Genomic DNA, 23,327 nt, shown 5'->3' on the forward strand with positions numbered 1-23,327 from the left:
TTTTTATGTAGTTCCGAGATCAACATTTGAAAAAATGATCAAGTTTAGGGATATGAAGTATTGCTTGTAATATTTCTTTTATATGCATTTAAATGCACTAACGACTACGATGGCCACAACATGCGTTTGCATATAATCCGAAGTCTAGTAATAACACTCACTTCATAAGGCTTTTTAAGTAAACAAAAAGTTAAGCACATGTAAACACAGAGTTGTTCAACCCTCATTATTATTTTAATGACGGTACTGCAAATCCGATGCATTTGCAGTACCGTCCTATCCACTTTTGGAATAAAAGTTGTTGGGGTTTTATTTAGAATAAACCCGTAAGCAGCTAAGGCCACGACGTATCAGTAGAGTGTATTCTATGGTTGGTTTTCGGGATGAAAATCCATCCAAAACGATGCTTCTTTTATCCAGAATTTCATTCATGTAAAATGAATATTGACAAGTAAAGCATCTAAAAGGGCCTGATATTAGGAATAAAACACAACTTAAGAACCAATTGTAGAAGTTCCAACAGAGTTACGATCTGTGTGCCGTATATATACACACGCGCGCGCGAGCCTTGAAGGTAAACACTAGCTGAAGGAAGACAAAATCTTACCTGGTGATCCTAATGACCCTGGCCCTGGAGGTGGTGGAGTGATCAGGGGCGGTGGACCTGAAATTAAATAACAATGTAATCAATCAACCATTGTTGTGGTAGAAGAATGGCGCGTTCCTCTTCAAGCCTCCCTCCCTCCCTTCCAGCGCTAGTTCGGTCCTAGCACTTTCAGATTAGACGGGATGATGAGATAATACAGTTTCGGAGACGTGACCTTAATGTTATCGTAAAGCAAGCTGACGCGTGTATTGCATGAAGGGGGGAAAATAGGAAACTTATCAGCAGGTATCGAGGTTTGGAGATGGAGAAGATGCTATTACGTTCACAGTTGGAGGCCACAATGCTAATAGGGAGGTGTGGACATCTACGAAATACTTACCACTGCTATTACTGCTAAGGAATAAATATAGTTTTAGGTCTAGCAGTTATAAAACACAATTCAAGAATTCTGCTGTCACCAATGATGATTGGACCAACTGTCCACACGCCTATAATGTATTCTTTTTTAAGAAGTAGATGAAAACAAGATGTGAAGCAATCTGTTAAAGGGCTTGTAACGTGATGCTCATTTATTGAATTTATCGTGGTGTATAAATCGTTAGAACAGTTTATTTCTTGATGGATACCACCCCCGAAGGAAAGTCTCATTTAAAAACATGATTAAAACAATCTTCAATTTCACTTCTCACTATATAAACTAAAAAGCAAACTCAATTTGTATTAGAGTCTACCTGCATATTCAATGAAAACAATTAAGGAATTTCATGAAGTGTTTATTACAGTTCCCAGTAGATGTGGGAAGTAATCATGAAAAAACAGGATCTATCTTCAACCACACGTCTAAGTCCTACTTTAAGACAGATCTTGTAAAGTTTCCGTGGGAAGAAAAAATATTCTTTTGATGCTACTTTTCACGTAGGTGAACTCCTCGTTATATCTCCAAAAAAAAATGCCAATTGCACGGTGTGAAGACAAAACAAACCATGAATCTTCAATAATCTATATGTGAATTTTTATTTGAACACATAATTTATATCTTTCCATAAAAAAAAGTTAATATAATACGTTGTTTTCTCTACTGGATCCAGTGTACCGGTTGGTAAATTCTGTTTTTTTTTTTTTTTTTTTTTTTTATCTATAATTAAGTTGACCTAAGTTGCATATAATTTTTTTCTACTGTTTGCAGACATTAGTGCTGTCGGAATACAAACGTATTAATGTGTAAATAAATGGATTTTTAGTAAAGAATTTAATAATCCACCTTTGGCCTGAATGATAACATTGATTTTTCGTGGAACGCTAGCAGCCTATAATAGCAGCCAGCTAGGATTTGACAGCAATCCTCTTTCAGTGCTATAGAAACAATCCACTGGCTTTGTCCTGATGCGACGTTTCATCTCCATCGAAAGGTGCTCAATGGGATTCTGGTACAGACTAATTGTGGAACCTCTTTTTTTTTTTTTTTTTAATTCAAACCAGATGCGTACAAGCTTAGTTTTATTATACAAGACATTATCTTAGTGGAGCATGAAAGACTGGGTTCCCTAGAAATTTCAGGCTGTAGGTTCGTTAACGGTGTTGTCCAAATTGGAAATATATGACGTGGCATTGGGAGTTTTTTTTTTTTTTTTTTTTTAATGAAAACCCCAAACACGAAAGGTATCAAAACCTATAGTACTTAGTACCGTGCATGGGTTGGAGGAGAAGTATGGGGGGGGGGATGCCGGAAACTTTGCTCTAGAGACTAAACATGGGTTTCACCACTTCAAGCCTCCAATAAGCAAAGTGGTGGTATTTCACCGATTGATGAAAGTCATCTACCACCTACAATTTGTAACAACGATCAGCGGTCCCAGTCCGAGAAACAGTACCACACCACGAAAACTACCCGAACTTCACTGTTGGAACATTGCACTGCAACAAGTAGCATGCTCTCGAAATTCTCCAAGCCAAACTTTACCATGAGATCTGAAAACGTGTAGCACGATTAGATTCTATACAGAACACTATTTCCATTGTTCTAGAGTCCACACACAATAAGCAAAGCACGCACTGCAAATGACATTTGTGTTTCGTTTGGCTCACCCATGAAAACCAAGCGAGCAACTCTTTACGGAGAGTGCGCATACTTATGGACAGGTCTTGACATCTGATATTAGAAGATGTTAATCTAGGTAGGTCTTTGAGGATGATGTACTTGCCTTTCCAGGGTTTGCTGATTTTTATCTATCAGTTTTCTTCGCTTACCGTATCGAGATTGAACTGCTGTGTTATCAGTCTTCCAACGAATTGACCTCTTCCGAACCTACAAATTGCTAGCATGGCAAACCGACAATCATAACTCTTTAGAACTTCCTCAAAGCCACTTATAGTTGCTGCTATCACTATTTCTGGTATCTCATACATGCTTTTATACCTATTTCATAGCTGCAGCTCGCATCACTCACTGTCTTTTAGAGATGTGTCCACATACAGAGTTTGCCGAAGTTCTGATGGTAGTCAGCAGTTAGAAGACAAGGTGCTTATAGAGATCAGCAATGGTTATCTTCATGCAGGTCTTATCTTCATAGAACTTTTAATAGTTCAGAAATGGAACAGAGGTCGATTGTATTCACAGGAAACAAACGAGACGTACGACAGATTGCTAAGCTGGTTTCTTGGCTGTGATTGAGGGCCACGGGGGCATATCCTTTACGTTGATGCTCTACACAAAACCAAAAACCAAACTATTATTTTTAGGCCACCGAATAATTAAATTCATTTGCCGTGCATTATGTCTGTAAATTGCGTTTGTTCTCTGGTCGATTTGCCTGTTTTGGTGGACGAAAAACCCGAGTTGCAGGGGAAAAAAACCTTGCTATCTATGCGTGAGACCGATTAACTCAGCCACGGAGTGAAAAAAGCACATTAAATACTTAGGACACATCAAGTGCTTGTCTGGCGTGTGAGGAGATGAGCAAGAAGAAAGTTGTTTTTGGACATTATAAATCAATCTCCAAAGAGGTTCGCCTAACTCAGTGATCCCCAACGTGGGCGGTAGCGCTCCATTGGGGTGTTACAGCCTTTCAGGGGGCCGTTGATGTGACTACAAACTTTAGGGGGGGGAGTCTGGGTTCAGTAGGGAGGCATTGACATTTGGCGGTCTGATGTGGCAGTTGAAGCATTTAATTTTATTTAATACTGCGATATCTACTTTCATCATGAAGTTGGAGTCGTTTAAACATAACATCGGCAGAAGTGTTTTTTTGCAGTTTCCTACCATGAGCAGCATAAAAACATCCTATTTAGACTGTGAGTTGGAAGAATATTGCTTACATCTGCAATCACTGAAAAGTGACTTTGAGAATGGCTTTAAAGATTTGATTGATTTGGAAATACCTGTCTGGATAACAAATCTATTCATTTGCACAGCAGAAGACCAAGAACTTAGTTTGAAAGAAGAAATTGTTGAGCTTCAAAATGATGAAGAATCAAAGAAAATCTTCAACAGCAGAGGACATCAAGTCATGTGACTAAAACATCATGCGAAATTTCCTGCTCTTTGGATAAACGTAATTCTTCTTTATATTGCCTTTCCATCTTCTTATCTCGTTGAACGAGAATTTAGTGCAGTGAATCGCATACTAGTGAAGAATGGAAACGGTTTTGATATTGTTAGTCGCGGTGACTTAAGATATTACTATCCAAGTATACTCCAGATATTGTGAAGTTAGCCAAAACTCATCAAGCTCAAGGATCACACTAGTATTTTATAATAAATCTCATTTTATTTACTTTTCTATAACTATGTATGTATATTAATAAATCATACTAAGAATACAATCTGTAATTTAAGTGCAATAAAAAGGCGTGATAAAAACTTTTATGCATTACTCATATTTTAAAGGAATAAAAGGGAGCATTGGTATATACATAATCTGAGGGGGGCGTTGGGCAGAAAAAGATTTTATAAGGGGCGTTGGGTCGAAAAAGGTTGGGTAACGCTAACCTAGCTTAAAGTGCGGAGTCGATTTCGAGGTGGTGGAGATTTGCTGGATATCCTATTTAACCACCTCAAGGTTCAATACTCCAGGCCCAGGAACCAGGAGAGAATGTTGGCGATGCAAAGACCAAATGACAGATGTACACATGATTACTTGTAGAAGAGACCTTTGTGCATTGCCAACAATCAGTTCGGTACATTCTAATCCGAGGGCAAACCCTGCGGTAACCTACTGGACCTCTTTATTGTCGATAAAGATCTGGAATATACGAGATGTGATAATAAAGTTCCCAGACAGATGTTGTTGGGATCACGTTGAATAAGTCTGAAAAGAAAGGGAAGTGGTATGTTGTAGTTCAAACTTCCCCAACAGATGGTGGTACAGAGATTGTTCACTAGGCTCAAAACTCATTCGCAAACATACTTGTCTTAACAGGTTGCAAGTAACAACCAGTTTGAATAGTAGCGTTAACGTTCCGTGTCAGGTTTTTTCATTGAAGCAACGAACGAATATCAAAGTTTGCGTTAAACTGGGAAAATTTGCAAAAGAAACGTGCACTGGTGTGCAAAACTTAAGGACCGGTCAGGTTTTCACCTGTAGCTTCTCATAGGAGTGGAATGGATATGGGAAAAGCAGACCAAAGGAATCTCGTGAGGTACAGAAATGATGAAGTAAACAACACCAACATAATAACGGAAACAAACCGGTATAGAGGGACTTTATTCAAAAATGGTTGCAATGGTACGGCACTGGCTGCAATGATACATATGCATCACTGCCAAAGATGGAACAAAGGGAAGAGGTGGTCCTCAGTAGGAGACATAGCCACCCCTAATGTCGATGCAGGCTTTGTACTGCCTGTCCATACTTAGAACAATGTTGTTAATATTGTTCTTGCGGTAACATCGTCCATTCATCTGTCAGCGCTGTCTGCAGCTGGTGAACATTTTCTGGTAGGTGTGGACGTGCCGCTAGGCGTCACCCCAGAGTGTCCCATATATGTTCGAGGGATTTAGATCGAGGGAAACGAGCAGGCTAATCTATACGAACAATGTCCTCACTTTCCAAAAACATAACAGCTGCAGTGCGATGGGGTGTGGCGTTATCATCCATAAACGCGAACTCGGGGCTAATGGCACCTCGGAACAGATGCACATGGAGAAGGATCGCCTCAGTACAGTAGAGTGCATCGGTTACAGTACCGCCTTCCAGTATCTGTAGTTGTGTACGTAAATCCAAGATAACGCCTCCCCCAGACGAGAACACCTCGACCGCCATATCGATCCCTTTCGGTGATGTTTGCGGGGTGATACCGTGTGCCAACCTTTCTCCAGATCAGCTGACGTCCAGAATCGCTGCTGAGACTGAATCTACTCTCATCATTAAAGAGTACCTTACTCTATTACGCTGCTGTCCAGTCCTTGTGTTCGATGCACCACTGTAAACGGTGTCTCCGATGGGCAAGTGTTAAAGGAACACAGCGTACTGGCCGTCGGGCAAACAGTTCACCTTGGTGGAGTCGCCTGGCCACAGTAAACCGCGATGTCCTGCGTCCTGTGCTCCTGTGTGCAGCTAGTTTGTAATGGATCCCGCTGTCTGGTGTCGGTCCTTCTTGGCCTGTAGGAGTAAATAGCGGTAATCATTGGGCGTAGTTATTCGTGGACGACCACCACTGGTCCTTCGAACAGTACCTGCTTTCTGAAGGTCGACCACGCACGTCAGACGATGCTATAGGCGATACCGATCTCTACAGACACACTCCTCGCACTTCGACCTTCCTCGAGCTTTCCAATTATTTGACCCCGGGTAAAGTCATCCAGATGTTGTCTACTGGCCATTTCGTTGTCTATAGAACTGTATGAAATCAATCGAACGTCTGTAACAATCGTGCTCACCATTCGGTAATTTGCACATAACTGCTGAACTGCTGCTTTTATCTGTTTATGTGAGCCCTGTCATCACGATTCAAATTTTTTGCATGTGCACCAGCTTTCTACTTAACGGCCACAGTTATGTAAATCGCCACAGGCTGTTTTGTTTGATTTTGTGGTTATAACCTTTAGAAATAGTGTTGGTCCTTAAGTTTTGCCCACCAGTGTATGAAATGTTAAAAACTGTTTATGATGATGGCACGTGTATTTGAATGACGTAAGCGGTTCAAAGACGAACGTGAGTTTGTTAGCAATGGTCAAAGAAGTGGGCGTCCCTCAACCTCTCGAAATGAGAAAATTATGGAAGAAGTTCAGGCAATTTCAGCAAGAGATCGTCCTTGCCACAAGATGGCTAATGAGTTGGATGTGGATAAGGAAACGATTTGTAAAATTCTGCATGACAACTTAGGTAAAAGATGACTCTTTCTTGCTGCACGACAATGCCCCCGCCGATTCTGCACTTCTTGTGAAGACATTTTTAAGGAAACATGGCATTGTACAGATCAACGATTCACCCTACTCTTCCGATCAGGCACCAGCGGACTTCCTTTTTCTCAAGGTGAAAACTACCCTTAAAGGAAATAGATTTCAGGATGTTGAGGATAAAGAAAAACGTAACCGCCCAAGTGAACCATTTTTTTGGACGCCTTTGTTGACTCTTTTAAGAAACTTTTAGAATTGTGTAATAAGTGCATTCAGTCAGGTGGTGATTACTTCGAAAAAAAATAAACCAATTTTTAATCTCTTTCACTTTGTATTCTTTTTATTGCTCCAGTCCAAGAACTGTCACACGTCCTCTAACTTATAGATGCTATTTCGGAATTCTTTTTAGTAAAGGTGGTTTGCACGGAATTCTCTTGTTTATTTTTCAGCTTACTGAAAAGGGCGTACGTTTCAACCACTGGCCATAGGTAATTGTGTCATTGGCGTTTGGACCCCCAGAAACAACGAAAAACTTCAAAATATCAACATTGGAAAGGAAGTCTGAGCGAGAACAGAGGAAGGTTTCCAGTGCTGCTGCAAAGAGGGTGGCAGAGAGTACACAACCCTGACACTGATCCTCTTGTGACAGAGAACTTTGATTGAAATTCCTCGTGTGTGCCAATCAGGTGTCGGGTTTGCACGATAGCTTTTAGGATATAGAAGAGAACAATGCTATGAAATCAATGCGTAATTTTATAATAGTGTTCTAGAATGTGGAGAAGTTCTGAGAGGTCAGTGTATACGAATTTCCCTTTTTTTTTTTTTTTTTGGAACAGCTGTTGCCATTACTTTTCTCTTCTCACTTCTTTTAACACCCTAATGAACTGTATTTGGTAAAGAAACAAAGAGTATTAAAGTTAAAATAGTAGATTTTTCTCTCTGTGCTATATAAGAATTTTTCATCTCTCTAGAAAGCTGCCTGTTTCTTCAAACTACTGAAACTCCAAACGGATATATTCTCGAAATAATACAAGGATGGAAATTCAGAAGGATCAGTTACTTCTTAGAGTAAAGAAGCAGAAAAGGGAACAAAAGTAAGGAAAAATACCAGACGGAGAGAAAATAAAAGCCATATAGCAAGAAAGGAGATAAAAATCATCAAAGAGTTATCGCTGAATTTATTTACACGTTTCTTTTGTGTGGTGTGCATGAGAACCGAGTACGTAGTCGGAAGCCAACATATCGTAACCAGTTTATAGCATCGTAAACACCACCCATATGTGTTGTTGCATCGAGAAGTAGTCTTTTGCTTTATTCCCTCTATAAAATAGACCACCGCCTGTTTAAAACATTGCGTACGTATTCAAGGCCTACAGTTTTAAAATAATAGTCTTTCCCCTGAATACATTGGTTCTGTTTATATCTCAAGGCTATGCCGTATATTCTCTTCTTATTTTCGTTTTAATTTTTAAAAAAAGAAGGGGGAAAAAAAGAAATTCGTTTAGTTTCAGAAAAGAAACTAAAAGAAAAAATCATTTATTCACAGAAGTGAAGCCGTTACAACATGAACGCAACAAACCGAAATACAAGATATAGTGAAATTGAAGATTGTTAATATTTTAAAAGGAAAAATTTGCTCAACGTATAATAACAAACACATAAATTGTAAAACTGTTACGGCCAATATTTTCTTCACGGTTCTGTTAAAAGTTTTCTTTAACAAACTCTTAAGATTTTTGCTCCACGTCTATATACGATGGTTTTTGTTCTTTGGTAGCTGATACCTGATATCCGTGGACAATCACTCACAAAAGGATATTTTTAGGTATTCATATCACCGACAACCATTTGAGCTGGATGACTCACTATTTAAGTGTTTATATTTACTCAGGCTATGACTGTACACAACTGGGAAGTTCCCTGATAGATAAATGTGTATGGAGTTCCTCCAAAGTTGCAAACTTGGCGAAGAGTTATGGATGAAACAGCACAAGTGATAAGAATGTACCACCCAACTCGTCACCTTTTTTTTTTTTTTTTTTTTTTTTGTGACTATGTATTTGTGTAGCCGAGTGGGCAGGAGCGGGAGTGTAGTAGCACACGCTCTTTGAATAGACCGGGGTTCAAGCCCCTAACTGCTGAATACGGTCGATCTGCCAACCCGCACTGGACCAGCGTGGCAGATTTTGGTCCATTTCCCTCAGCATGAATTGTTGAGGAGGCTTCCATCCTCCAGTGGGTTGATAATGGCTGCGCTTTACTTTTTTTTTACTTGTGAACACTTGATTTAGTAATTCTTGTGACATGATTTGAAATCGTATCTACAGAATTGGAATTAACCGCTTAACAAACGCTTAGCAAAATTGACAAAAAAAGAAAAAGGTATGGTTTCGAAAAATATAAAATTTCAAACGATTCGTACCTTGATGATCTGGTCGGTGACCGCTACCATCTGGGCCGCTCCCTTCTCCGGGTGTAAGTGGAAATAGATCTAAATCGTCATATTCTGAACCCTAGAGAAAGCAAAACAAACTCGATATTTTTTTATAACCAACCAAAAATTATTTTTTTCATATTTACTGAAGTAAAATATGATTCTTAACTATAGGTGGCGTTTTTACAATATTTGCACTTTTGATTTTTTAAATAACGAATTCATACCAAAGTCATTTTTACTAAATAAAAAAAAAAAAAACCTTTTTTCATAATTAAAAAAAGAAATGGACTGAATGACGAAGAACTGTATTTGAGCTCAACAGCTCTTCATTAAAAATTCTATTACAAACGAAAGCCACTTTTTATTAAATAATTTATGATTAAAGAGGCCTGTGCGCTCTGGATTCATTATTATTATTAATGATAATCTATTTTTGTATCCGTTTCGGATACAAAAATAGATTGTGAGAAGTTTAATAATCCGTTTTTGTATCCGTTTCGCTCTGAGCAACTGTAATTTAATAATAATTAAATAATTTAATAAAAAAAACTTCACTGTGCATTCTTTTATCTTTTAATTGAATATAGTAAAAACAATGTTTTTCATTATTGCACAAAATAATCTTTAATTTAAAAAGAATTTACGAGCGTAATAAGTTTTAATAGTTTTTAAATAAATATATATACAAATAATATTTATAAATTATTTGTAATTAAAAAATATAAATAATAAATCTTACATTAATAGGGAAATTAACCACCTTCGCTACAAAAATATTTAATATTTTTTTTCTAACAAAGTTTCGAAAATGCATTTATTTTTATAGTACAAAAATATTTTTTTACAAAATATAGATTTTACCACTATCAAAACCAGCTCTTCTATTCAATTATTAGTTGAGTATTACGACACAAAATTTTAAGTTCCCTTTCTAACTTCGTGCTTTTATTTCATTATATACTTTTATGTTGGGCCGAGAGAGGGCGCTGGCTACACCTCAGGTATAGTTTCGTTGAAGTTCGTTACTCTTTGAGACAAGTAGTTCGTAAGACGTGCTTGCGATTCTAGTAACACGTGTAAAAGATGTCCGGTTTTAGCAGCTAAGATTAATGACTGGAAATAGTTTGATACATAACACAAGAAAGGACAGGAAAAGTAGTTTGTTGTTTTAGCGACGCTAATAAGATAATTGACCAAACAGCAACAAAAAAGTCATATTTATTTTTACTGACGTCGCCTGAAGAAATTTGGAGCAGTAGCACAAATGATAATTAAATTCAAGAAAGCATATTTGGAGCAGTAGCACAAATTAAATGTAGAAAAGAATAATTTGTAATAAGTTTAATTATGCAAATAAACAAAATTAACACAACAGACGGCTGGATATAAATGTGTTTTTAGTTGTTCAAAGGCAGCGGCACGAATAAATTACATATTTTTTTAACGATAGCTGTACATACAATTATTGGTAGATATATGTTATAATGTATTATTTTTAAAAAAACGCTTCCGCTATGTTAGCGTGTTAAAATAGCAAGGTTATATACCTCACGAATATTAGCTTTAATTAACATAGCTAATGCAGAGGCAGCTGTCATGGAAACATTCGCTGTCGTCAGCCATAATGATTTTTAAATGATCGGCATAATTAGTTAAGGGGGAGAAAAAAGTTATACACAGTAGTCTCTGACACGGATAGTCAGCCTTCGACTGTATTTAGTACTACACTCAAATAAACAACTAAAATTTGAAACACTCCTCGAAATAGTTCCGTAAACAGGGTTAAGGCAGCTCATGTTTTAGGCTCGTCTTGGCACATGTCCAGTAAGTGTCTGAATTGGACACCTTGGTGCCAGGCTCTTAGCCTATTACGAATGATGACACCAGTGATTTGAGGACACCCACAGAACCCGCAGAAATGAGTTAATTTGGGTCAATGATGATTCAATTAAATAAACCAACAAAGAAATATCAATGTACAAATGTATAATTCATATTTTTTTTGCTCTTCTTGTTTTTTTTTTTCTGAAACCCGGGTAGTTGCAACAGGTTTTAACAGGAAAGCAACCAGAGTTTTATTACATATTCTACAGTAATATTAACTTAGTAACTGTTATGATGTACGTTGTAAATGCATACTGTCATCATCTTGATAATAATAAAATTCTAAAGGGATCATGGCACGAGTTTCTGCAGGAAAAGTCTTACCAAGAAATCTACGTGCGTTAGCATATAACATTAACCAACAGAAAAATTTTCGAATTTTCTAAAAAAAAAAAAAAAAAAAATTTTTTTCCTCAACTATGATAAAAGTCTCCGGTTGCATTATTAATATTATTTATTGTAACGTATAGTCGTTAAAAATTCTTTAAAGCTCCGTTTTTCATTTCGAATTTAGGTTTAATAAACAACAGTGTTGATTTTTATTAGCTTTCTCTTTATCGTTCGATTTTCAACCGACAGTTGGCAAAATAATTTTTTGTTAGATAACAAGACCACTGTTTCTACAGATAATTTTTTATATTACTATTTAAAGTGTAGTCAGAATTAAGAATAAATTTACTTTTAAAGTGTCCCATTTTCAACTATTTCTGCATTTAATAAATACGTAAAGTGCAGCCATTATCAACCCACGGCAGGATGGAAGCCTCCTCAACAATTCATGCTGAAGGAAATGGACCATAATCTGCCACACTGGTCCAGTGCGCGTTGGGAGATCGACCATATTCAGCAGTCAGGGGCTTGAACCCTGGTCTACTCAAAGAGCGTGCTACTGCACTCCCGCTCCTGACCACTCGGCTACGGAGGCTGCATTTAATATAAATGCCTAATTGGTGAATGAATTCGGTACACCAATATTAGCATTAGCATTAGTAGAGGCATATCATGCAAGAAAGTAAGCTTATACAGCATCAGCCAAAAAAAAAAAAAAAAAAAAAAACCTTCCCATTTCACCCATCCATTCGTTACAAAAGTTTATCCACTTCTTCCTTGAATTTATTTAAGCTATCAACTTCCACAACGACACATGGAAGTTTGTTCCATTAATCAACTACTCGCTGTCTAAAGGCAAATGGTGTGGTCTGACCATTGCCTTATACAACGGGATAATCACTTCCTTATCCATACTAGCAAAATTCCTGTATATCATTGACAAGATCCCATGACCTATTCTGGCAGCATATCTGCACTGCTCAGAAAACTTCATATCTGACAGCACAATTACCCCCGGGTTTCTTTCATTCCCCACTGCTTGAGTGTAACACTACTCCGATGGAACATTTCTCTGGGGTTACTACTGTCCATATGCAGTACTCTGCATTTGTCAAACTTAAACTTCAGTACATAACGTTTACAAAATGGTTGCATAATGATTACAAATAATAAATAAATATCACTCTATTAGACACCAACTCATATACAGAAATTGTATTATAGAGTATTATAGAGCAAAGAGTGACTCGCCATAGATGGAAAGTGGCAAGGGGAACTTCAACGGAAATATGTATTAGAGTAAATAACATACCTAATAAACATTCAGTAACTAATATACAACACAAAATTCCTTAGCCACAGATTACACATATATACAATCGTAGCTACTTTATTAAGTACACGACCCGAATAGCGAGTAGGTTGCGCCTCCTTTAGCCCTCAGAACAGCCTGGATTCGTCGTGGCATGCATTCAACAAGATGTCGAAGGCGTGCCACAGAGATGTTGGGCCATGTTGACTCAACCGCTTCCCACAGTTGTTGCAAATTATTTGCGGATCTTTACTCTGAAGAGCTCATTCCACTTCATCTTTCAGGCACTCAAATGGATTGAGATCTGAGACTGGGCAATCCCCAGTCACAAATTTATTCTCGTGTTCCTGGAACCAGTTTTTTTTTTTTCAATTCTGGCCTTGTGAACTGGAGTATTATCCTGCTGAAAGAACTCATTCGCAGATGGATACACTGTAGCACAAACGGATGGGCCTAGTCGAAAACAATTTTCTGATAACCTGTGGCATCCAAATGTTGTTCCACTGGTATCAAGGGAACCACACCATTATACTGCGACCAAGCGTGCATTGTTAATATTTGGCAGGATGAGTCCATGGACACACTTTTTTTTTCACATATTCTAGTTCCTTCCACCAGCGTGAAACATCAGAAGCGGGATTCATCAGACCAGGCAACGTGTTTCCACTCCTCCTTTGTACAGTGATGAACTTCCTGAGCTGTAGCGTTACCTTTTTTTGTTTTTTGCTGATAGGAGTGGAACTTGGTTCGTCGTAGACTGCGACATCCCATCCGTGACAAGGTACGACAAATTGTATATTCTGAAATGCCTCTTTGGTTACTACTTTTATACTGATTGTTATTTGACTGACTGTAGCCCTTCTCTTCCCCTACACAAATCTTGTCAGTCTCTGTTGGTCTGTCGCATGAACGATATCTGTTTCCGACCACAGGATTATCGTTAGCGGCATATTATTTTGATTATCCAATAAGGATGAGAAAGATTTAGGCATTATGATAATAGCATATATGAAGTTTTCCTCGTAGTGTACGTAGACGGCCAAGAAAATTCATTGTGAACTGTTAATAATCTATAAGACCTTCGTTAGCAGGGAGAAAGACGTTATTATTCCTTTTTCTTTTTTTTTAAACGATGGTAAGACCACATTTGGAACATTGTATTAAACACTGGAGGTCTCACTGAAAAAAAGACAGAACTTCTAGAGAGGATCCAGAGTATGGCAACTAGGCTGGTACTTGAAACCAGAGCAAGGGGAAACAAATAAATTTTTGGTTGTTGTTGTTATTGGTTTTTTAGGAGCATTGGCGACTAAGATCATATTGCTCCGTATATACTGTATAGAAAAACTGCATGTGCTCTGTGGTCGATTTTTTGTTTTGTTGCATGAAAAATGTACAGAGAAGGGCAACAAGATTAGTGATTGTAACAAAGGGGTGCTCTTACGAAGAAAGGCTTAAGTTTTGCAAATTACAGTGTCTGGAGACTAGGCACCAGCGAGGTGATCTGATAGAGGTGTATAAAGCCTTGAATGGTTTAAGCATGCTCAATGCTGATGGGATTCTTCCTCTAGCTCAGAAAAATCACCTGAGAAGGCATAAATTCAAATTGAGGAAAGACAGATGTAGGATAGACGTGCGGAAATTTGCCTTTAGCCAGCGGGTGGTTGGTTGGTGGAACAGACTTCCATCCCTTGTCGTGGAGGTTGATAGAATAAATAAGTTTAAGGCTCAGCTGGACAGGTATTTTGAACGAACAGAGGGGTGAAGTGGAAGTGGGTTTTTTTTTTTTTTTTGGATGATGTTGCATAAGCTTGCTTTCTTGCATTAAATGCCTCTACTAATGCTAAATCAGAATTTTCGGGAGAAAAAACCATGCTACCTTCGCCTGAGACCGACTAACTCAGCCACGTTGTAAAAAATCCCATAAAAATTCCTCTCGTCATCGACGAGACTTGAACCCAGGTCTTTTCTATCCGGTGTGAGGAGAACGGCGGATCTACCAACTGTGCTACCCGCAAGGGATAAAATTTTGGTAAGCAACAGAAGATTATATCACATGAAGTTCACCCAGGAGCAGCTGAACATTAGAATAAGCGCCTGCTAAGTTAGTGAAGATATAGGATCTGACAAAGTTCAAGGCTGAATACGCTAAAACTGTGTGTGTTCTATAGCAGCCACACAAATTATGGTTTCAATTTTACGATGCTTTTTTTTTTTGAAGTGAAAGTCACAACGGATAAAACGGAATACAGATCGGTGCCTCGGTTCCTCTTCCTGCAAGACAAAATACACATAAAACAATCCACGAAGAAATGGTGGATGTTTATGGAGAAACCTGTACTGTTGCACATTGGTATAAACAATTGAAAAAATGTAGAACCTCAGTGAATGATGTAGAAATCCCAGGACGCCCAGCAACTGCTGTAACAGAAAAGAGTGTTGCAAAAATTGAGGCATTAATCTTGGAAGATTACCGTCAAAATTAGCGAATATTAGCGTCAAAGAACTAGCTATAGAGCACAAATTAGTGAAGGGTCTGAGGAGAACATAATCCATCAACAGTTGCATATGAGTAAAGTGTCTGCTAGACGGATTTCCAGACTTCTAATTCCTTACCAGAAGAAGGAAAGGCCACAATGTGCACATTAAATGTTGTCGATGTGGCAGGAAAAACTGAAATACTGCCGCATCTTGCATATTCCCTGACCTTGCACCTTCGCATCTCTTCCTCTTTTTTAACCTGATTTGGTTTGGTTTGGTTTAGATTTTATTGGCGCATTAGCAACTAAGGCTATAATGCGCCCTTTTTAACCTGAATTTGTTTCTTCGTGGAAAACATTTTGTTGCTGATGGTGAAATGATTTCTGCTGCCGAGTCATGGTTTGAAGGACAGTCAGAGTATGTCTACAGAACTGGCTTGCGGAAGTGTATTGAGAGGTGGCAAATATGTCATTTTGTCTGATGAATATGTTGAAAACGTGTAATACATGGTATATGTTTCAACCTGTAAGATACAAAATCTTTCAGAATAAAAGTAATGCTGAGAAGTTGGTTTTATTAATTAAGGAATTCTTGTTGCTAGTTGAATAAGATAGTAATATCGTCTGATTTCAATAATAAGAATTATTCAGTATGAAATATAAATTTAATGGGGTAGTAAGAAATAAAGGCAAGCGCCATTAGCCTTCAACTTCCGTTATACTGGGGGATATACAAAGAGAAAACTACGGCAAAGCAGCATGGGGTCTGGCGCAAACAGACAAATTAAGGTTTATGTGGGGTCACAAACAGGAAGTGGGTTCTTGACCAGCACATAAGTTTTCAAAGATAGATGCTGTGGTCACTAATTGGGAGTTTCGTGGTTTTAGAACGCTACCGGGACAAAGGCGTTATATAAGAGGGGAGAGTTGTTTTTTGGATAATCGTCAAACATCAAAGGACACACCGTATGGCAGCAGATCCGGCAAAATAGTAAAAGTGGCTGTATTGAACACGTGCTACTGGGCAGGCTGAATAAGGATCTTCTAACAAATGAAAGGAGAAAAAATCCGAAGATAAGTATAGGATTGGAAGAAGTCACTGGTAATATGCGTGGCGGACTCAGGAGCCAGATGTGGGAGGAGATGAACAAAAAAGGGAGTGAAAGGGTTGGAAAGACACACGAAGTTGAGGTTTTTGTCGTGTTAGGAAATATGAGTTAGGAGCACACAAAGTTGAGAATTTTTGGTGTTAGTGAAAATGGTTTAGGGTAAGACAAAGTTGAGATTTTTGTCGGAGTTGGATAGGATGAGTTAGTAAGAGAGAAAGTGGAGATTTTAGTTAGTGTTAGTGAAATGAGTTAGTCTGTCAGAGTTGAGCAAGTGCTGACCAGTTTAAGATGGAGTAGTTAGTCGAGAAAGGGTAGATAAGTTTTAAGATAGAATAATTAGTGAGAGAGGCAGTCGAGTAAGTGGAAAGAATAAGTTAAGATGTAGCAGTGAGTGAGTGAGTCAGTTAGTCTATCCGTCAGTAAGCCAGCAGCATAGTTTTTTTGAATGAGGGAGTGAAAGGAATGGGGAAAGGTGCTGAAGAGAAAATTAAAATCGTTGGACAATAAAAGAAGCCCGGCGTATTGTCAGTAAAGAGCAGAAGACAACAAAATAGTTGAGAAAGCAGAATACGGTGAAGTTAGTTCATTGTAGGATCTTGCACAATAATTGAGAAGGAATCAACTCCCATGTTAATAAACAAGATGTCTGATGCCCAGGAGATAATGGTGCTGAAGCCGATAGAATCCGGAGCCGGACAGAAGGGAAGACAAACATGCTAAAGGATGGAATGAATCACTTTCAAGGAGCAAAGGAACCCGAGTCCCAGGAAGCAAATCAGATAACTCCTGTCGAACTTTCCAAGGGTTTGTGAGATGCGTTCCAGATAGAATAGGCCTGCTGCTCACCGCGAGAAGGATGAAGGACGTGCCGCAAAGCCCCTCAAGATAACCAAGTAAGTGGCTAGTTACATAAGCATTCTCATACACACAAAGAACTGTAGGAACCCCGAAATTTGATTAGCAGGACTTTTAAAAGATACTGTGAGATAAGTACTAAAAATACCAAGTTGTTAAGATAGGTTGGAGAAGAGTCAGGAAGGATAGATATTAACAAAGGGGAAATTATTATTATATGATATTTTGGAAGGGAATAGAAGGGGATTGATATTTGTTATTAATGATTTTAAATGATGCATGATTAAGATATATGTATATAAGATGAGACTAAATCATGTTGTCATGTGTTTGAGTTCAATCATTTTGGTTTTGATGTATTTATGTAAATATGTACAATAAACTGAATTTTATATATAACCATTGTGTGTTTTTTGTTGTTCCGAGTACCAGCCCATCCGAAGGGAATTAAATACATCTAAGAGCTTTTCCCCTTGAACCTAAAATTTTCTGTGAAGTTAATAGTCAGATGCGCAAGTGGGGAGTTATTTTAAAGGGGAACTAATCAAAAGGGGATAGATAAAGATAATAAGTAAAAGGATATACAAATATAAATTAAATAAATAATAAATAAAAATCCCCACCCCCACAAACCTTCTATCACAACTAATTCTGGGTGAATACAAATCTTATTTTAATCCCCTCTTATTCTTCGGTTGGTTTGTTGTTTGCTGGATGAAAAAGCTTATTTTCGGGATAAAAAAAAAAAGAAAAGAAAAGAAAACAATGCAAACCCTTGCTTGAGACTGACTAACTCAGCCACATTCTGAAAAAAATAAAAATAAATAAAAATTTCTCGCGTCATCGACGTGACTTTTCAGCAAATATAAGTAGACAAGTACAGTACTTATTTATCTTCTCGTATTATAAATAAATGAATATTTATATGTTATATAATAACTGCAATCACAAACACACCAAAGATTATCTCTTACGAAAATTGCTCAGAGTAACTTGAAAAACAGAAATATTTCAAAGATAGCTTTGGGCGTTAGATGAATCGGGGGACATTCACCTTGATGTCAATTAATGAATAGCGACCAGACAAAAGACATTCCCGCTGTCACTTCACAGATTGCGAGACAGGGCAGGACATTGGATCCGCGTCTGACCGGTCTTTAAGCGATGTGTTTTGCACATCAACAACCTGTCTCTTCAGTTTTGTTGAAGAATTACAGGTTTTTCAACTTCTATAATCATTCGAATTTTTGATGCACTCGGTCAAAACAAAAAAAAAAAAAAAAATCTCCGATATGGGGCGCAAAAGAACCATTTTGTGTTTGCAATGAATTTCCGTGTAACAACATTATTATAAGACTGTGACGCGAATTTCTTCTGAAGAAGATACATCAACTGTGCAATGCCTGTGGCGAACTTCTCATTGAAAAAACTTCGGACGGCCCCTTTTAATACAGCAATTGATATTCAACCTTGTGTTCGAGTATGCAATTTCTCAAAGCTGCTGTAACTCTAACAACAACAAAAATGGCGGCGACTGTCTGGGCTGGTGAGTGTGTTCGTTAATTGACATAATGATAAAATCCCTTAAGTTCAGACAGCTACTTCCTGGAAATCAAGATTGTCATATCTGGATTCCGCACAGAAACCTGATAGTAAAAAACTGTTTTTCATCAATCATTTTCCAACAGGAAAAATCTCACCAAAAAAAAAAAAAGACTATCTTAAAATAAGCAGAAAAGTCCTTCATATGTAAGATGTTAATTGGTCAATAAATATTTACCCTCATAAATAAAATGAAAAATTACTTTACTTAAAAAATATTTGCAAAATATTTAGGATATGTTTCTCACCGAGGATATCTATTAAACTTAATAATTAAACTCTTATCTATGAGTCATCTGTGTAATGCGCAGCAGAGCAAGAGCGGTGCGACGGGTGACCAGATGCAGTGACAAAAATCGGAATATGATTAAAGTTAGCTGGCCAGTATTGAAGGAGGGTGGGATACTTAAGATCAGCTGTGGTCGAGTGATTCGCGTGTAGGTAGAGCGTTACCCATGTCGCGTGTTCGACTCTGCACGACGCCGCAAAATACGGTCTGTTGCTAACACTGAGCGCTTTGTCTAGCAGTAAATCATTACATCCGTAACCTTTTCGAATCCTAATGGTCGTGTGTCAGTAAAAATAGGAAAAAAAGTTATAATAGCAAATTTAAAAAATTAAACATTCCTATGGAAGAACATTGTGAACGTTCGTGTGCAAATAAATTTAAACGTTTCCTACTGATTATTAAAAGGGGCTTACCCTCCCAGAGCGGAAATTTCTGAAATGATTGCATGCAGTTATGAAAGAGCTACCAGGGCTGTTTGAAAACTAAGGTAACAGCTGTTAAGGCAACTAAAGTCATGAGATATGAAACAATCCCTTAGTATGTCTGGAGAAGAAGTGATTTTCAGACAAAAAAAAAAGTCTCTTCTGAGAAGTGTCAAGAGAATACTAAAACACCAAAAAACACTCCACTAAAAAACACATCAAAATGGCGGGTTTTCTTCCGCCAATATCTGAGCGAATAGAGTTTATCATGAGATAGGTCTTATTATGAAAAATAAGGATTCAGCTACAATATCATGAACATGCAAACAAGAAGAATAAAAAAAAAAAAATTTTTTTAAAAATCACAAGAGAAATGCAAACCACATAAGCAGATCTGAAGCTCGTGGCTTTCCAGAATCGCAACTAGCCCTAGACTTAAACTTAATAAATTAAACTCTATATCTATGAGTCATCTGTGTAATGGCGCAGTAGAGCAAGAGCGGTGGGACCGGTGACCACATTCAGGACACTACTGAAAGGCGCTCTGACTCTACCATGCAGTGACAAAAATCGGACAACTCTTCCATGACCCATTCTACCACTGCAGGGGACCGCATCCTTCAGTCATAAAGACAGACTGCGCCTTCTGACTTTTGTGCACCTGACCCCATAATGGAACCTCTGCCAGACAATGAAGCCTATTATTGTCAGAACCAATTTTCCCTTCGACCCCAGCATGCAATAAGGAAGTTTCCAAGTTTCCGCCGGAAACAAAATCACGTGGCTAAGTCGCAAGTCAGGATACCACTGAACCTCATTTTCCATACCTCAAGTAACCCGCCAGGCAGCCTAAATGCTTATAAAGAGTCAGATCATCCTTCACAAAGGACAACTAGCTTCATTCTTGGTGTAGACAGATTCTCAAGCCTTGAGGCAGTATCTTCGTCGAGAAATTATTTATTACTAAACTGGATCCCTCCACCACTGTGAAGCAAATATATCGAAAGCAAAACTATTCCAAAACCACACACCCTACCAACCGAACAGAAGCTTCAGGTGGCAATTAAATTCAGAACTTCCAACAGTGCCGATCTTGATGAAACTTGATCCTGCTCTTATATTCTACCAGAATGTTCGAAGTATAGCGAATAAGCTGCATACCTTACAGGTTATTGCTGCTTATTACTGAAGAACACGTGGTTCTGTGCCTATCTGAAACATGGCTCCATGCAGAGAAACAGATAGCATACCTTATTGGAGCACACAAATACAATATCATAACAAATGCCCGAACCCACAAGGAGGTGGGGTGATGTTATGCGTCCACAAAAGAATCTATATTACCCATACGGGGAGGAACGACTCAAAACATTTTGAGGCCTTCAGTATCTCAATATCAGATAAAATGAGTCAACATCCAGAATACCAGTTGCAGCTTGTGGTAATACATACCCCCAGATCACAGCCCAGAAGATAGAGTCGAGCTGTACAGTTGGATCATGACCCACGTTAAAGTCACCTCACCTATCGTCATACTGGGCGACTTCAATTTGCCCCTCCCGAAGTTCAGTAATGAGAAGGAAGAGCTCACAAACCTGTTATCAGTGATCGGTCTGAAAGAACTTGAAACATCACCAACAAGAGGATCCCAGCGGCTAGACCTGTTATTTCACAACATAATCGGAGTTAGGAGCGATCCTTCCCAAACAAAATTCTCTTCGGACCATTTACCTATTGTTATGGAGCTTCCAACCAACATATACTCGTCTTCCGTGGAAAGTCACCCTACCAAGTCTACACGCAAGATTATTTTTTCCACCAAGTTCATCAAAGAAGCCGATATCCTTCAATATTTGAAATCAGTTGACTGACACGCAATCACACACTTTCCGTCGACCAAGAATATTAACTCCCTTGCATTTGCACCTTTAAAAAATTGCTGAAATAGGAGCAGCCAGAGAAGTCCGCATCTGCCACTGGACAAAGCTCTAGTTCTCAACTGAACTTAAAACCCTCTTCACAAAAAAGCAGAACACCTACAAGGCCTTTAGAAAATATCATTCGTCAAAACAGGACGATATACCATCAGGCAAGAGCGGCTTTTGTGAGAGCTAAGATTCAAGCTCACAGGCAAATCCTGTACAACAGGCTCGCTTCAAACAGACGAGTTGGAACAAATAAGGAAACAATAATAAGTAAACATACTCTATCGGAATGGGCTCTCAACACCTTCAGAGATCTGGGAAAAAATAGCGCACATGTAAATGCTAGCTATGTCACAGGAACAAATAGAATACGACTGTCCTCCATTACCCTTAAACAGGGTAAGGATGGCTTCCTTATAGCTCTTACATAATCGATCTTCTCCTTGTTGTTGTTGTTGATTTAGGGATTTATTAGGTGCATCGGCAACTATGGCCATAGTGCGCCATCTTCTCCTTCAAGCAAATAGTGACATCTTGTAAACCGCCAATGTCTCGCTGATGTGGAAGCTGTATTATACAAAACCTGTACCTAAAAAGGTACATCCCAACACTACAAAGGATTACAGTCCCATCTCAATTAGTTGCCACACCCTAAAAATTTTTGAAAAAGCACTCTTAAAGTACTTTGGCACCCACTGCTTTAGGCATCGCCCAGCATACCTCCATTCAACACTTAAGGGAAGATCAACCACAACCAACCTTTTTGAGACCTTTTGTCGAGTACAACGCACTCTAAACAGTGGAGATCAATTAGATGTAATTTTCATGGATATTTTTCTGCATTTGACAGACTCTCTTTCAAAGCTCTACTAAAAATGCTGCATGACTACCATCTGATCAGGAGCCACCCCTTTCTTAATACAACCGCAACTCTACTAACCAACAGACAGACAAACACAAGTTTCGCAAGAAAAAACAGTCCTAACGTACACCCTGAACAGAGAGCTCCCTCAGGGTGGAGTAGTATCTGATTTTCGTTTTACTGCTGCCATTCACCCTTTTCTAACGCTACATGACAATTTCCTGTCATATGCAGATGATCTAAAAGATCATCTGCATATGACAGGAAATTGTCATTGAAATGTTCATTTCTTCCGGTGATAATCGCAATCCATAATTAATTGCAAAAGATGCTTCCAGACAACTTGAAGACTTTGCCTCGTACATAAACGACATTGGACTTGCCCTGAACCTGAACAAGATCGCTCAAACGTCATTCACTATGAAAAGGCTAAAGATTGATATCAGTGTTGTCCTCGATGGGCATCCTGTTCAGAGAGTGCAACAATACAAAGACCTAGGTATGATATGGGATGATAAACTCACCTTTGCCCCTCACCTCGCAGAGGCTAGAAAGAAAACCCTTGGCGCTCTGTGGCGTGTTAAACAGAAACTGATAGGAATACGAAGTTCTAATCTCGTAACACGCTATGTGGTGAGAGGTGAGATGTGTTCCCTCCATCGCCCTATATGCCTCCCCTGTGGACTTCCGCGCCAGGTGACAATCTCAGGAGGTTCCTGACTGTGTAATACTGAATCCTGAGGTGGCGAGACCGCTACCTAGGAAAAATATGTTTACCACCTGTAGACGTACCCTTCAAACAAACATGGATTGGGTACCCTGGAAGCTGATACTAATCAAAATGAACATATCTACCCTCTCAAGACTCATCATCAA

At 38.5% G+C, this 23,327-nt stretch overlaps 1 protein-coding gene across 1 annotated transcript in view; it reads right to left on the bottom strand.

Moving 5' to 3' along the window:
* LOC150075973 (uncharacterized) overlaps positions 1-23,327 on the bottom strand; it is a 369,694-nt gene that overhangs the window by 237,410 nt on the left and 108,957 nt on the right. The window contains exons 4-5 of the mRNA XM_090387222.1: positions 9,367-9,457; positions 608-664 (exon numbers count right to left, since the gene is read on the bottom strand). Of these exons, the coding sequence (XP_090243348.1) occupies positions 608-664; positions 9,367-9,457 (148 nt within the window). The remainder of the gene's footprint in view (positions 1-607; positions 665-9,366; positions 9,458-23,327) is intronic.

This window comes from Mastigoproctus giganteus, chromosome 13 (genome assembly GCF_048544385.1).
Source record: "Mastigoproctus giganteus isolate SK-2022 chromosome 13, ASM4854438v1, whole genome shotgun sequence".
Lineage (NCBI taxonomy): Eukaryota > Metazoa > Arthropoda > Arachnida > Uropygi > Thelyphonidae > Mastigoproctus > Mastigoproctus giganteus.